This window comes from Mus caroli, unplaced genomic scaffold (genome assembly GCF_978045245.1).
Source record: "Mus caroli unplaced genomic scaffold, Mus_caroli_1 scaffold_1, whole genome shotgun sequence".
Classification (NCBI taxonomy): Eukaryota; Metazoa; Chordata; class Mammalia; order Rodentia; family Muridae; genus Mus; species Mus caroli.
In genome coordinates, this window is record NW_028227256.1 from 74,498,139 (window position 1) to 74,514,518 (window position 16,380).

Consider the following 16,380-nt stretch of genomic DNA (forward strand, 5'->3'; position numbering starts at 1 on the left):
GCCCATCTCCCAAGGGCTGCCCTCTGCCAGAGAATGATTTCAGACTTGACCCTGCATAGATGTGGCCTCAAAAGGGGCAGTCCTAGTTTTAAATTGGTTAAGAACACAATGTTCTTATTTGTGTGAGGATAATTGAAAAGGTGTAATAAAAAAGAGGGGACTGAGCTCAGTGGAAGAGCAGCTGTCCCAGAGCTGTGGATGGAATAAGGATGGAGAAGGACTGGATTTAAAAATACTGACTAGCCATAACCAGATTCTTTTGCATACAAACACACCTCTGTGCATGTCGACTGCTTCTTATACTGACACCAACTATGGTCCAAGGAGCTATGATATGTCCATTGCTTTAAATACACACACACACACACACACACACACAGAGAGAGAGAGAGACAGAGACAGAGAGAGAGACACACAAACAAACACAATACAACAAAGAAACCTTACTGGTGGTCACTAAAAACTCTAACATCATTCTAATCTTTTTAGAAAAACCAAACAACCTCAAACAGTGTGGGCTACCTAAAAGTACAAAATTAAAAGGCAAAGGCTTAGGGACTGAAGCTGTCAGTAAGGTGCATGCCTAGAAATATTAGCAAAGATTGGTGGCAGATTCTTATAACAGGGAGGTGAAGATGGCTGGATAGATTCTTTGTGATCACTGGTTGACCAGGAAAACTTATACAATGAGTCAGTCTAAAATAGTAATAGTGATAATAATAATGATAATAAATTATATATCAAACTAACAAGATTATACCTGAGGGGTCTATCAGTGTTGTCCTCTGATCACTACCCTACATGTGTACACAATGAATGTACCAGACACACATCTCAATACATGTGAATATACACATAAAAGATAAAAGCCTGCCCAGTTGACATACTTATGGCTCATAACTACAATATACTGTCCAAACTTAAAACAGCTGATGATTTTTCCATAGTCGCTCCTGTTGAAAGTCCCAAATTGTTTCTTTAATGGATTTTAGGAAAATCAGAGTAAAATGGAAAAAAGAAATAATGGCTTTGGAGATGGATATTTTACTTCACTATGGGAGTCACCTCCTGAAACACTTAAAAGAAATGAAAGATGAGGCAGCAGGGTTGGGGGCAGCCTATAATCTTTATCTGCTATCATAAGAACCTCATACATAAGTCAATTTCCTCCTCCCCCCTCCTCCTGAACTCTTCAAAATTAATAGGGAACCTGGCCAGTGTGATAGCTCAGCAGGTAAGAAAAACAGCCTGCCAGGAAAGCCTGACCTAATCCAACCCTTGGACTCCACAGCGGAGGGAGAGCTCCGATTCCTAAAGGGTCTGATCTCCACATGTGAACCCTGACTCTCCCGTACTTCTCCATATTCAGGATTGTGACAGATTGGTAATTAACTCAGCCCAAACACTTTAAGGAACAACAAAGTTTTCTAGTTATGTCGGTTTGAAGTATGCTATACAAGAGATAGATGCTACAAAATTAGCATGCATCTTCTTTGAGAAACTAGGATGGAATTGGAGAAAGGTATGACCATAGCCCAAGCTCTTCATTCATCAGCCTCCATCTCCTAAGTACTGGGCTTATGGGTGTGTCTATCACACAGGATGAGCAAGCTTCTTAAGGCAAATTTTGTTAAGTACAGAAGTAAGATTTACACACTTGGTTCTGATATAGAGCCATGTGTATTATTTATAGTCTTTTACATTTAAGAACAAGATTCAAACTACAACTGCTAATGCTTTTGTTGGATAATTCAAGAGATGCCAGGGTAACACCCTGCATTAGTAAAATCAATGTTATGATCCTATGTAATCGGTAAATGCTGTGATGTCCACCTATGGATTTAGGGATTAAGTAGCAAAGATGAGGGGTGGGGAGATGGTTCAGTGGTTAAGAGTGCTTGCCGGGCAATCATAAGGACCAGAGTGTGGATCCCAGTAATGACATAACAAGCCAGACACTCAGCATGCACCCTTTGCATCCCCAGAATGAAGCAGAGACAAAAGGATTACTGTGGTTTGCTGGCTCCCAGCCTGTCCTAGAAATCACAAACCCCAGGTTTAGGGAGAGATTCTGCCTCAGAGGAAATATTGGAGAGGTGGACACTAGGCTCTTCCTGACTCTTAGTGCTTTGGTGCTCATGGGCTCTTGTACCTGAATACGCACATGCATCTACACTCACTGATGGTAATAGTTAAATCTCAAAAGACAAAAGAGGCAAATCAAATAAGTGTGTCCAAGGGACTGGATTTACTAACAGTTCATCATCTTTCAATCACACTGCTTGATTCACTCTATTGCCAGCTACAAGAATGGCAATGCAGCTATTCCAAAGCTTTGTGGCAAACTAGCACCTCTTTGTATTCTAACGCAGCTTCTACATTTATAATAAATAGGTTTTACAATTCATGATTATCAGCACCTATGACTTTCTCCAGAAACACTCAGTTATACAGTAAATAGGAATTGATTCCTACCTGCTTGGTTGGTTGTCACTGTGACAGACACTGACTGGTCCGGGCTAGGATTATACTTGGACACTCCATTCACTGCCCAGATCTCAAATGTGTAATTGGTGTGTGCTAGGAGGTCAGTGATGGAGACTCTGGTCGTCTTGAGTCCGTTCTGCTGTGGTGTGTAGTGGACTCCACTTCCACAGGGCCGGCATTTGCTGGGATCACCAACTCCACATTTCTTGCAGACCACGTTGTAAGAAATGTCCTGACGGCCACCTGTGTTCTGAGGACTGCTCCATTCCAAGTTCACTGATGTCTCGTTGACATTAGAAATCAAGTTAAGGGGAGCAGATGGTGGGCCTGGGGAAAGAAAAACAGACCATTACACCAAGGACTGAGATCCTTTTGGACCCCTTTAGAGTTTGTATTATCTTCTCTGCAGCTCTAGGAGAGTAGGAAGGCCCATTTGGCAAAGCAAGCAAAAGGCAAAGAAAGTTAACAAAGGGGATCCTTTAAAAGGACAATACCATAGAAGTTGTGTGTGTGTCTGTGTCGTTCTACTTCCAGTGCAAATAAACATGCCACTTAGAGACAGACATGAAACCACTCTACAGAAAGCAGGCTTAAAGCCCAGGCCTGCTCTCAGTTGGCAGCAAAGCAGCATACGTTATCTGGTCTCCATCTTACTTTCTGAGAGTCAGCTCTACAAATGGATTCCAGTTCCCAGAGCTGTGGGGGCTGGAAAATTAATACTTAGAGACTGCTTTTGAAGACGTGTTCTGGTTGCTCAGTAGAACCCATTACCGATAGCAAATTAAATGATTAGAGCTATACAGATATAGGTCTGCGGTCCCAGATGCAGGTAAACATTAAACCATTGCTGGGTAATTAGCAGGAACTGGTTTAACACAATTTCAAAGATGTCAAAGAGATATACAGCTGTTGAGAGGTCTCAGAGCTATGCCAGGGCTGTCCTTGACTACCAGATACCTCCTCTCACTCTTTGATAGATTAGGGCCGCACCAGGCTATCTAAAAGCACATCCATCCCCATTGACATCAAAAGGTTTCTGATATGTGAACAAAGATGATGACTGTCATGATAGACAACTGGTTACTCAAAGCACCACAGGTAGTTGGAAAACAGTAAAAGATAAGACTGTGGATCCTTTAGCCAAGAGACTAAGTCCTAACTGCTGTCAAGTAGGGACTGGGATTGAAGGAGGAAGGAGGGACTTCCTTGGTTTAATTCAGTTTCAAAAGTTTAAAACATGTCTTTAATCTAAACAAAACAAAAGAACAACAAACATAGAACAAAAAAAAATAAACAAGATGAAGAGCCAATCTAAATTTTCATAAAAATTTGAGATTTTTTATGAGACCCACCAATTCTTTCTACAGATGCATACAGACACACTCAAACCACACATGCATATACACACATATATATAATCACACATACACACATATATATGTATATAAACATACACATACCACATATACCCACACATGTGTGTGGTGCATAAGTAGACATATCTATGTACATATGTACACATACACATACGGTTTGGGAATGACTGCTATGAAGGTAATCTTCACTTGGAGAAGGGAAGTTAGCTGGATGCTTTCCTCCTTAGCCACAATGAAACACTGACTCTGGTCCACAGCACTAATGGAGACAGAGGTGAAACAGGTAGCCTGTGGCCATACAGTCGCAGTCTACTTTTATTACTTGGCTTTCAGTGATAAACGGGGCCAGTGGATTTGGTAGAAACCTTCTGTGTGGGAACTCTCCCCTTCTTCTCTCTCAAACAGCTTAATTAAAGACCTTATTTTAAAAAGGGAAGCAGCTTCTCCCTGTCTCCCCTAGAGACCAATTATCTACAACCTTCTTAGCTGCAAGATCTATCCCCCAAACTTCAAATCTTAAGGAAAAAAAACTAACAGAACTATTGCAAAATTTGTGTTAACCCTAAGTCTACTTCATAAATCCCTCAGAAACAAACGTCCTCTTATTTAGATTTTAAGACTGAATGTATGGTCTTGAACACAGCAGCTAGGATAGAGCAATAATGAATAAATGACTTCAGAATGTATAAATGGGATTACTTACTGAAAATGTCAAACACTCAGAGCCAAATATAGTGTTAAGTATTATTTATTTATTATTTTTTACTTCTCTTTCTGGCCCTACTCCTTCCCTGTGCGGAAGGCTTAAAGCTTATTTATTTTATGTATGTGAATACAATGTCACTCTCTTCAGACACACTAGAAGAGGGTGTCAGATCTCATTCTAGATGGTTGTGAGCCACCATGTGGTTACTGGGATTTGAACTCAGGACCTCTGGAAGAGCAGTCAGTGCTCTTAACCACTGAACCATCTCTCCAGCCCTGGTGTTGAGTATTAAATGTTAAAGATGAAAGAACTAAGAGGCAGATGTAGACATAGTAGTGAAAGTTTACACACTATAGTTCATGAGAGAATTTTACTGATGTCACAAAGAACTGTGTCCTAGTCTGCCCTATAAGGCAGAAGTGTTACTTTAAGTTGGGGTGAACATTTTCCACTCTTCAAATTATGTGACTTGTGACCACTACGGTGTAAGCCCCATAGTTTGTTTTACAAAATGGGTCAGCCACTGGCTCTCACTTTGCTGAGCCTTGCAGGGATAAACAAGAGTGACTCTGAAATCCATTAACCCCCTTGCCAAGGCCCCAGTCCACTCTCACATGGGAAAATGTGACACAATGAACTGCACTGCAGAGGCAGAAAGTCAGTAATTAGTATGTAGGCCGGGGCTTGGCGGAGTCTGAACAGAGAAGAAATGGAGCAGAAAACTAAATGGTCACAGGATGCAGAAATGTAACACAGCCATGGGGAAGCAGCACAAAGATGCAGGAGGATTTCGGAAGTGGGGTTGATATGAAAACAAATATCCAACTTCCTTCTTGATTCTTACAGAAGGCCTGGAGGTAAATGTTTAAAGGAAGGGTGAGAACCAAGTTCAAGTTCAATGTTGCCTCCAGGGCTGGTTTAGAGAATTGCACTCTTGTGTGTCCTATTTTGCTGTCTTAGACAATGATGAGGACATAATAGCATCAGTGCACAAATTGAATGATTACAGTTGTGTGATGAAGGGGGAAATGAAACATGGAAATCCCTGCCCTGTATGAGTACCACGCTGCCCTGCACAAAGACCCAGAAAAGCATGCATGCTTTACAAGCTAAAATCCTAATGGTGGCTGTGTTTTGTCTGTGGGATTGTGGTTTCTTTTTCTAACTCCTGCCAACTAAAAGATGACAAGCATGGAATAAGTATGTGTGTTCCTCATTTTAAGTGAAGAGCCATTGTTTCCTCGGAAAAGAAAAAAAAATTCTCTTCTCCAGACAATGAGGAGGTAAAGGGTGGACTTGATGACAGCCAAAGCCAATCTAGGTCTCCAGCTACAGCTAACCTCACCGAGGCAATCTCGGCCAAGAAATACGAAAACATACAAAAGGAAAGCTCTGATAATGATCTATTTTCTCTTCCATTTAAGTTTTGTATCTGCCGATCTAGTAGTCATCAAGTCTCTGACAGAGATGGCCTTCCTGGTCGGAGATGGCCTATCTGGGAGTGGAGTTCCCAGTTCTAAGTGTAGCAGGGCTCTCTGTGTGCACATGTTCTACTTCCAGGGTTCTAACCGCCTAGCTGAAGGCATTCAAGAAAGACTATGTTCTCCAGACCTCTGTGAGTTTAAGGCCAGCCCGGTCTACAGCGTAAAGTCTAGCATAGCTAAGGGTACACAGAGAAACTCTGTCTCCAAAAGCAAAAGAAAGCAAAGTGTCCTTGTGAACATAAACAGTAAACTGTTTTTAACACAGTATAACTACTTAGATAGCATTGTATTATATTAGTTGTAATTGTCCCGAAGAATATTTAACATATATGGGATAATGGCATTGCTCATATCACATTAGACATAGGTAAAGACCATCCATGGATTTTGGGATCCCTGAAGGGTCCTAAGGCCAATCCAAATGCATAGTGAGAGGAGACTATATAATTTTTAATATCAATAAAAGCTACTGCAAAATGCAATCATGTTTTCCAATCATTCTGTCTATACCACTCTTATCGAACACACACTGACACCAGGTTGCTTAAGGGTCACTGTGAGGAACAAAGTGGCTTCTGTCGATACCAGTCTGAATACAAGGCTGGCAGCGAGTAGGGTACCACTCCCATTGCTGTTCCTTGCTTCTGTGGCCCAATTCCCATAGGATAGCTGATGGTTTCTTCCTAGCCAGACATCCGCTCCACATCTGTCCCCATCTATCACCTGTGTTGATGGCATCCTCAAGGGAATCGATATACTCATTACTTCCCATTGTCTACCACTATGTCCAAATATCTAGTTCAGAGAAAGCGCAATACATGTTTGATGAGTGAGTAGATGGATGGATAGCAAGCAAACACGGTGCTTGAGTAAGCCTTGTATTGTGTGGGTGAACACAGGCTTGCTTGAGTTAAGGCTGAACCATTCAGCTTCTCCTATAAGGATCATTAGCACGAAGCCTGGGTGTGGAGGACTGTCTTTGAATAACTCATTCCCATAGACTAACCAGACTGGAAAAGGAAGGAAAGGCTATGTGCCCACTATCAATGGCTACTAATGCTGGAGGGGGTATAGAATGCTTGTATATCCAACAAATGTTTATCATGTGCCTCATTTCCTTCTGCTGGAGGGGAGAAAGGGAAAGAAACAAACAAACAGCAAACAAACAAACCAACAAACCCACCTCAATTCATCTTAAGGCGTTTGTGATAGATTCCTGGGTAGAAAGAGGATTTGTAGAGGAAACAGAGGCTAAAGACATCGAAATACAAAGTATGTGTGCGCACTACATTTATAGGCAAGCAGACACCCTGCCCTGCCCTGCCCTGTTCTTATGCACTAAGTGACTAGGCACTGCACCTGGGAGTTTAAAAAAGGGCCTTGTCCAATTAAAGCTTTGTCAAGTCAGATCTGAATGGCTCCAGTCCCTCTTCTGCTTTCTTCTCGGGTGATGATTTACCATAAAACTAGCTAAAATCTCCCTGGAAGAAGTGGACTTTAACATTTCCAAAGGAAGCCTCATATTTTCCTTTAATAGAATTTTAAAAGTTCCCCTCTCTCACTTAATTTTATTTTTAATCACTAAATTAAGCCGTTTTTTAAATATGAAATGATCAAATGCCGAAGGCTCGTAAGGGAAGACACTCCGATTTCATTTTGAATCGCACTAATAAATCTTCCCATGGCATTCACATATAAGCTCAACCTTCTCTGTCTCTGCACCCCAGCATTTCCAAGAATGAGGCTGGCATGTGAAACGCTTTTAAAGTTTTCGCATTTTGAATGCCTTTCTTGTTTTTAATATAATTTAGTGGCACAGATAATAACTACACTACCAGAAACAAAAGGCAAATGTAATAACCTTTAATTTATGAATAGAGCGGGGTCAGCATTCTTCCTTTGTAAGAACATTTTATTGCATAGCCACATTGTAAATATTTTATTCTTTATGGGCCATATGCTCTTGGCAACAACCATTCAGCAGCCACAGCAAGTATCTCCACCATGAGGCACGGCTCTGCCCAAGAAAACTTGGCAAAAGTAGATGGCAGTTGAAATTGGCCATAGCTTGTCAATGATTCCTGGAGGGATTAATCTGTGGTTCTCAACCTTCCTGATGCTAAAACCCTTTAACACAGTTCCTCGTGTTGTGGAAGTATAAAATTATTTTCGTTGGTACTTCCTAACTGAAATTCCTGCTACTGTTATGAACCATAATGTACCTGTGTTTTCCAATGGTCTTAGGTGAGAGTCCTGTGGAAGTGTTAGTTGAACCCGTGGGGATTGGGACTCACAGGCTGAGAACCACTGGAATAGATGTTCTTTCTCTCCCATAGAAGGTCTGTGGCACTATGGTACCACCCACAAGTTTGTGTGCTTGCATACTTAGTCTTCTTTGGAGATTTGAGGGGGTTGTGGAACCTTTAAGGGGTAAAGCCTTACTAGACAAAGAGGGATGCTAAAGTGATGGCTTTATCACCTTTGTTCCCTGCTTGCTGGCTGTTGCAACAATGTAACCAGGCACACCTGTTTTTGCTGCAACCTCAGAGATCCACTCCCGTGACTTGCTACCAGGATGGACTAGTATCCCCCTCAACTCCAAGCAACAATAAATCATCTTTCCTTTCCATAAGCCAGGTATTCTGCTCTAGCACAGTAAATACAGGTACCTCCATATATGCATATATTTCTATGTACAATAAGTACAGCATAAGTCAATAGAGGACGCTCAGACTGGCAAGCCATGAGGGATGCTGATTTCTAAAACTGAGGTTAAACCTGATGCATTGTCTGAGTGAGGAATGTGATGCAAGGAACGTTGCTTCCCACAGCTCTGACAGAGATCAGCACTGCATCTCTTGCCTCTGTGGAGAAGTTTAAATGAACATTCATTTCCTCCAGTGGTGTGAACCGATTTCCACATCACCTAGCAGGTGCTCGTGAAAGGTGTTACAACGGGTAATTATTGTTTTCATGTGGAATGTCAACTTCCACTCAGTGGGCAAGAGTTCGACAGTAAGAAATTCTAGCCAAATTATGGCAGATACAAAAGGTTATCACAGTACATAGTGTTGTATCATAAAATATTGCATGTTATATCGCAAACGGGATTTTCTTCCTCCTTCAGGAAATATGCCTTCTCCTTTGGAAAATGGCAGCGCATACAGAGGACCTGAATTTGGTTTCCAGCATGTCAGGTGGCTCACACCTGCCTATACCTCCAGCTCTCTACTGGTCTCCTCTGGTACTACACTCACAAGCACATCTCCTGCACATGCACATATATACACGTCTTTAAAACCACTAGCTAACCATGACTCTGGCCATTAATGTGTTCAGTGAGGTCTAGCTATCATTGTGAACTTACTTCGTAGGAAGGTAAAGCCAGCCTAAGAGTAGCTGATGGACTCCACTCAACCCCATATGAACTGGAAATGGATTTAGTTCTTAAAGGAACAGACTAATTCTTTAGCTATATGATGATTCCATTTGGATGTGGATTTAACAGACATATAGACATATGGTGTGAAGTTCCACAAAAAAACCCTGAAAATTCAATTTCTTGTGACAACTGGCATCAAAGTGCTAACAGACCCTGAGGCAGCCCATCACATAACCTTTTTATTTCTTTCCTGTGAGAATATTAGCCTCCATCCTTCTTTCTTGGTTTATTACTATATTTGAGTGTGTTCACATCTGTGAACTGAGTGTGTGTATTTGTACATGTGCAAGCCAGAGACCATCAAGAACCCTTCCTCTCAGGCTGTTCACTTTGATTTCTAGCCAAGGTCCCTTATTTTTGTCTGGATCTAGATATGACAAGTAGGGTAAACAGGCTAGCCAGCTGGGGTTACAAAAGCATGCCACCATACTCGATTTTTAAAAATGGGTTTTTGAGGGGGCTGGAGAGCTGGCTCAGTGGTTGAGAGCACTGACTGTTCTTCCAGAGGTCCTGAGTTCAATTCCCAGCAACCGCATAGTGGCTCATAACCATCTGTAATGGGGTCTGATGCCCTCTTCTGGTGTGTGTGTGTGAAGGCAGCTATAGTGTACTCGTATAAATACAAGTAAATAAATCTTTTTTAAAAATGGGTTTTGGGAATTGAACTCCTATCCTCATTCTTGCTGGCAAGTACTTTACCTACTAAAAGCTTTGTCCATAGCCCATGGTTTGTTTATAGACCCATAATACCCTGCACTCTGGTGGTATTTAACAGCCTAGGTCTGCTGACTGAGTAAGTGAGAGGTCCTTTATCTGGATAGTACAGCTACCTTCATCAGAACCATAATTGCCATATCCTGTGTGTGTGTGTGTGTGTGTGTGAGAGAGAGAGAGAGAGAGAGAGAGAGAGAGGGAGGGAGGCAGGGGCAGGGTGGGGGGAGCTGACAGGAAAAAATACTAAGTGCCAGTCTCATATTAAAATTAAAAAAAAAAAAAAAAAAAAAAAAAAAAACTATTTTGTAACCAAGGAGTCTTAGTTGACAGAAGAGTCACAGTATCAGGGCTCCTGTGGCACCACAGTATCTAGACCCATTACAGATTTTTAATACTTAACTGATTTTTAATCATCATTTTAAAATTCAATGCCTGAGCCATGAAATTAATTCTGGAAGTAGCAAGGAACATCCCAGGAGCCCGGGCAGAAACATAACTCTTAACATGATCAATTTCTTTAAGCGCAACTGTCACCCGATAAAATGCCAAGGCAACCGGTTACAGGACATTATCTTCGGAGGAAGAGGCACCTTGGGGCTCCAGTTCCATTTCATAAGGCTTCGTGGAGCATGCACAACTTTGGGGGCTGTCAATAATACTTCAGTGTCTTAGCTGGAAAGCCCTTCAACCCTTCAGATAAGCTTTTGTTGTTAATCTCTCTCTGGTTGAAAGACAGGTTGTAAGACAGAGTCAACAGTTGGGGGTGTGTAAGTTTGGACTTCAAAATGAAGCCCCTGCTTTTCCCCCTGACAGCTGTATATGTTGCCACCACTAATTGCTTTCCCTTGACCCTGACGGCTGGGTTAGTTTACATAAAGCCTGCTGTCCAGGGATACCACGTTTGAGATTTATGAACGGTGCAGAACCTTTTATCACAGCAGTTTATGTGTTTTAACAATGAAGAGTGCCGAGGCAGAGCTGTCCATAATTTCAAAGCTGAACCATTTGGACACATCCATCACTTGTTGCTGTCGTGAGGAAGCCTTAACTTCCCATAGAGGTCAGTGTCCTGACATTCCGCCAGGGTCTACCCTTTCTCTACTTCTTCTATTCTGCCATTCTCCTCTCCAGGAATCTTTGTTCCCCCCCCCCTTTTTTTTGTCCTTGGTTTGACCTGATGTTTTGTTTCTGTATATGAAATGACTAGAGTATAGCTGAAGTACTTTATGGATTCTCAGTTGCACATGAGCACTTGGAAATATACAGGAGCAAGGAAACTGACTGGAACTTCATTCAGGAGTTAGCTGAACTGTGTGTGTCATGACCGTACATGTTCTTACAACACGGTTGCATACTATATCTTAAATTTAATCCCAGAATACAAACTTAATAAATATCAGGGCAAGCTGATAACAGAAAATTGCTATGAACAGAAGCTAAGCGGGGTGGGAGATGGCTTAGCTGGTAAAGCTGTGTATGGGGAGCTGAGTTCAGTTCCTCTGCAGCCACATAGAAGCCATCATGGTGATACTGTAACACCAGTGCTGTGGAAGAAGTGGAAACAAGTGTTCGCCTTGGGGGGCTTACTGGTCAACCAGCCTAGCTAATAAAGTGAGCTCTGGGTGTATAAAGCCTATATTGAACTTTGGTCTCCTCTCTCTCTCTCTCTCTCTCTCTCTCTCTCTCTCACACACACACACACACACACACACACACACACACACACAGAGAGAGAGAGAGAGAGAGAGAGAGAGAGAGAGAGAGAGAGAGAGAGAAAGAGAGAATGAGAATGAGCAGGCAGGCTAAGAACCTCAACCAAATTAATACAGCAAGTTGGTTCCAGCGTTATCAGAAATTCAGACTCCAAAGCAAAGTGGGAAGAGTGCTCTCTCCCGTCTTCTCTGAGCTGTCCTCTCTGCCCAGCTCCTACCTTCCACCCAACAGGACACTAGGAGTTTCTGATAAGGACTCCTTCCCTGGAGAAGATCACAGGAGGGGGTGAGAGGAGCCATTATAGCCCCTCAGTGAGACTCCATCCTCTACTACTTTGCTGGGCACTTGATAGCAGGTGGAGCAGGGGAGCAGGCTGAGAGGGAAATCAAAATGCTGATAGCAAGGAAGATCCTCAGTTCTCACCCCAGGGGAGCTCAGAAAAATGTATAATTGACCCTGTTTCAAAGAAGCATGCTGTGCATAACCACTGTATGGCTTCAGTGAGGTCTGTCAGAGATGCCATCCAGAAATGATGGGGCTTGCTTGATGGCAAGCCACTCCTAATTATTCATGGGGGTAGAGAAATTGTAATAACTTAGCTAAATGGCACTGGCAGATTATCTGAGCCCTCTCTCTTGAGCAAAGATCAATGTTCCTCACAGCTCTGCATTTCCTCCTTGAATATGCAGTACATTGTTTATTCCTATGCATTGAAAAGTAGGTCAGAGGGGAGAATTCGGTGAGATGGTAAGCAATTTTTATGGAATAGCATGACATTTTCAAACTCTTTAAATAACCCTAGAGCACATGGCTTGACTGACACACCCATCTAGTACCTTACATTCAGCCCTGGTGTGGAGGTCAGAGGTCAATCTCAGGCAGGGCTCCTCAAGGGTTATGCACCTTGTTTGTTTTATAGGGTGGTCTCAGCTCACTGCTAAGATCGCTGAAGAACAGAGATATGCCTTTATCATCTCTCCTTACCATCTTTCCAAAGCTGGGAGTGCACAGCTGTCACCCCTGGCTTGCTTTTTAAATTCGGTTCTAGGGATTGAATTCAGGTTCTCAAAGCCTGAATGGCAGGCACCTTGCCCACTGAGCCACCTGCCCAGTGCCTCCCTCTCAAAGTCCTTAATTCCTAATTGTCTTCATAGAAGGATGCTACACTTGTTCTATTTGTTCTCAGGATGCCAAAAGGCAGTTATTAGAGAGAGACAAGGGCATGGCTTAACCACGAGCTCATGTCAGACTTTGAACTTTTGACAGGATGGCATCTGTATCTGGTTCATCCTAACGTCTTAGGTTGCCCTAGAGTCCCACCTGAGTGATAAGCAGTGAGAACATACACTGAACTGAAACCCAATTCTGATGGGGAAAAGTGGGTATCTCACTTTGATTTCCACCTTAATCAACAAATTACATTATTATGCTATTTAGTATATAATATGAAGGATTTCCCCTGCAAATCTTGGAAATCAAGCATTCTCGAACAAAAAGGGACTGATGGCACAGATGATAAAACAGTTAAAGATCACTTGCAAGATTTTGTTCTTACTCTTTTACCAAACTGGTTATGACCCATCATCCCTGACCTGTCCATACAATGACCTCCCATTACACTATTAGCTATTTGCAACCCCAAAGTAAAAAGAAATACTTGTTTCAGATGGGGAGGAAAAGATGTAGTATATTTGTAGCTGAAGGATGCCTTTTATCCTATGGTTTAGGCATCAAAGCCTTACTCCAGACATAGCTCCCCAAATCCATAAGCCACATTGCTAAGCATAAAACTCTTTGGGGTAGGGGAAGAATTGAACTGAACATCAGGGGCATCTTCAAGGGCTTGTTCAAAAAATGGATATGAGATTCTCCAAATCAGAGCACTTTTAAAAAAAAGAAAGGGGGGGGGTGCAGTTTCCTTCTGACCTTGGAAGCTAGTAAGGACGATGTTATTTTAATTTGCATTCCGATTTTAACAACACAGTCACACAGCACCAGTGGGACCGGCGCTCGGTTTCCACTGAAGATTGCTCATCATTTCATTATGGCTCATTATGTTGATAACTGCCAGGCAGCATTAGAAGTGAGGGCTTTGAGTAATAGAACTGAAATGGTGATTTTAAAACAATACACTTTCTAGAGGAAATACAGCAGCACGCGAAATTCAATTACAGAAGAGGAATGAATGCAGAGACGAAGTCAGTATCATCCCTTGCTTGGAGCTCGGCCATTTCAACTGCTGTCTGCCCTCCACCTGCAGAAAGCATTCTCAACTCAGGACCTTTTTAGCCTAGATCTGGGTACATTTGTGCTTATTATTATTATTAGCCTTAAGGTTTTCCAGTGTGGAGACTGCCACCTTAAAAGCTGCAATTTGGGGGTGGGACCATTTAAGCCACTAAGTGTCAATCATTCTTGTTTGTTTGGAACAGCTGATGGAGTTACTCAAGGCCATTTACTCACAGACAGAAGCACAGAGACCCTTCAAGTTGGCAATGGAGAAGTTACCATCTCTCATCTGCATAGCGCCTCTGATCTTGGACACTGATAAGTTTCACCCAACAAGTGAAACAGCAGAAAAGGAAGGATTTATATTTCAGGTGAAGATGATAGAGACCCACTCTGTGAACAGGGCTAAGCAAAGGTGCAAAATGACAGTTGTGGTTTTAGATTTTCTTTTTTCTTATACAAAGCTAATGACTTCCTTCATGAGGTATGTTGCTTACATATTTTGAAGTGTATCAGAAATTGCAACAGTTTCCTTAAACATAATATTCATTGGCTCAGCCTCCTCACTACAATCACTGAACACCAGCTAAGCACAAAGGTCATAAAGGACTTCCTGTTCTTGCGTGGGAGCCTTCCAACCTTGAAGAAAGCCAGACAGCATTTTAGAAGGGAAAGGGAAATTCGAGGGGAAAGGGGGCTAGGTAGCTTCAGAGTTACAGAACGTGCCTTTATTATTATTATTGTCATTATTATTTTTATACCATACCATGGGGAGGGGGGAGTGACTCCTGTCATGCTATAATCCCAGGATTTGGGAGGTAGAGGATCAAGAAAAAATTGAAAGAGCCGGGTGTGGTGGTGCACACCTTTAATCCCAGCAGAGGCAGAGGCAGGTGGATTTCTGAGTTCGAGGCCAGCCTGGTCTACAGAGTGAGTTCCAGGACAGCCAGGGCTATACAGAGAAACCCTGTCTGAAAAACCAAAACAAGAAAGAAAAAAGAAAGAAAGGAAGGAAGGAAGAATTGAAGGTCATTCTCAGCCAATAGAGAGAATTAAAGGCCAGCCCGGGCTACCTGACACCCTCTCTTAAAAAAGTAAATAAATAAATAAGCTATAATTAATTAAATAATTAATTAATTCCTGTTTGGAACAAAAAGTGATGAACTCAAATTCCATTCTCAGCTTCGCTGCTTTCTTGGGTGTCTATCTCTCTCTGTCTACAGGCAACATTGCCAGAAAACTACAGTGCTTGTCTCCTCTGATCAAGTTCTGTGAGGGAATGTAGGAGACGCATTTACATTTCTGCTCTCTGACATCAATCCATAGGGAGTCTGAAAGAACCACAAAAATCCAAACCAAAAGCATGCACAATGAGGGGACTTGGTTATATGACCTCCAACTGGGTTGGGTTATTTTTCAGAAGGAGACAAATGAACTATTTGATTTTCATTAAGAGCAAATGTTCTGGGTCCTTGAAATATCCTTCTAGAGGTTTCCACTAGCTGAAAGTTACTTACAGGCATGAAAGAGCATCGCTGAGCTCCTGCCCTTCAGACAGAGAACCTATGACTCATGGATAGCTGGTTCACCCACCAGTCACATGGTCACCTGCAAAATTGTCAGAGATGCAGAATCTCAGGCCTAACCTCAGTTCTACAAATCCATAAGTGGCTTTCATAGGGTTTCTTCCACAGTGATGTGAAGTGTAACACTGCTCTGGCTGGGTCTGGTGGCACCCACCTAAGATCTTGACTTATCATAACTGGGAGGATGAAGTAGATGGATCAGGAGACTGAGGCTAGCCCACAAAATTTAACAAGATTCTCATCTCTAATTAAATTAAAAAGAGCTGGATGTCTGGTTCAACAGTAGAGCTCTTGCTTAGCAAGGCCTGAGGTTCAATCCCCAGAAGAAAGGAATAACAATAATAACAACAACAATAATAGTAATAAATACTAGTGTCAACCTTTAGCATTAGGCTTCTTCCTTCTTTTGAACAGGTATGGACTACTTCTTTTTTAAATACTCAGACTGAAACATCTCAGTCTGCATGAACCACATACACTCATATTAGACTAACTGGTGGTTCCCTCAAAAGTCCTCCAAACTCTTAATTTTTTTCCAGGTGTGTGGATTGTGTGAACTTTTAGGTGTCTCCTTCAAAATTAGTTGGTGCGACTTGTATTTACCTGGTCTAATTGTTCCCCAAGTGAACAAAAATCTGATTTT

The 16,380-nt window shown here is 42.1% G+C and overlaps 1 protein-coding gene across 2 annotated transcripts in view; it reads right to left on the reverse strand.

The window, feature by feature from the left end:
• Positions 1-16,380, reverse strand: part of Epha4 (EPH receptor A4) — a 142,258-nt gene that overhangs the window by 56,041 nt on the left and 69,837 nt on the right. For both annotated transcript variants that reach the window (XM_021155750.2, XM_021155831.3), the window contains exon 5: positions 2,476-2,814. In XM_021155750.2, the coding sequence (XP_021011409.1) occupies positions 2,476-2,814 (339 nt within the window). The remainder of the gene's footprint in view (positions 1-2,475; positions 2,815-16,380) is intronic.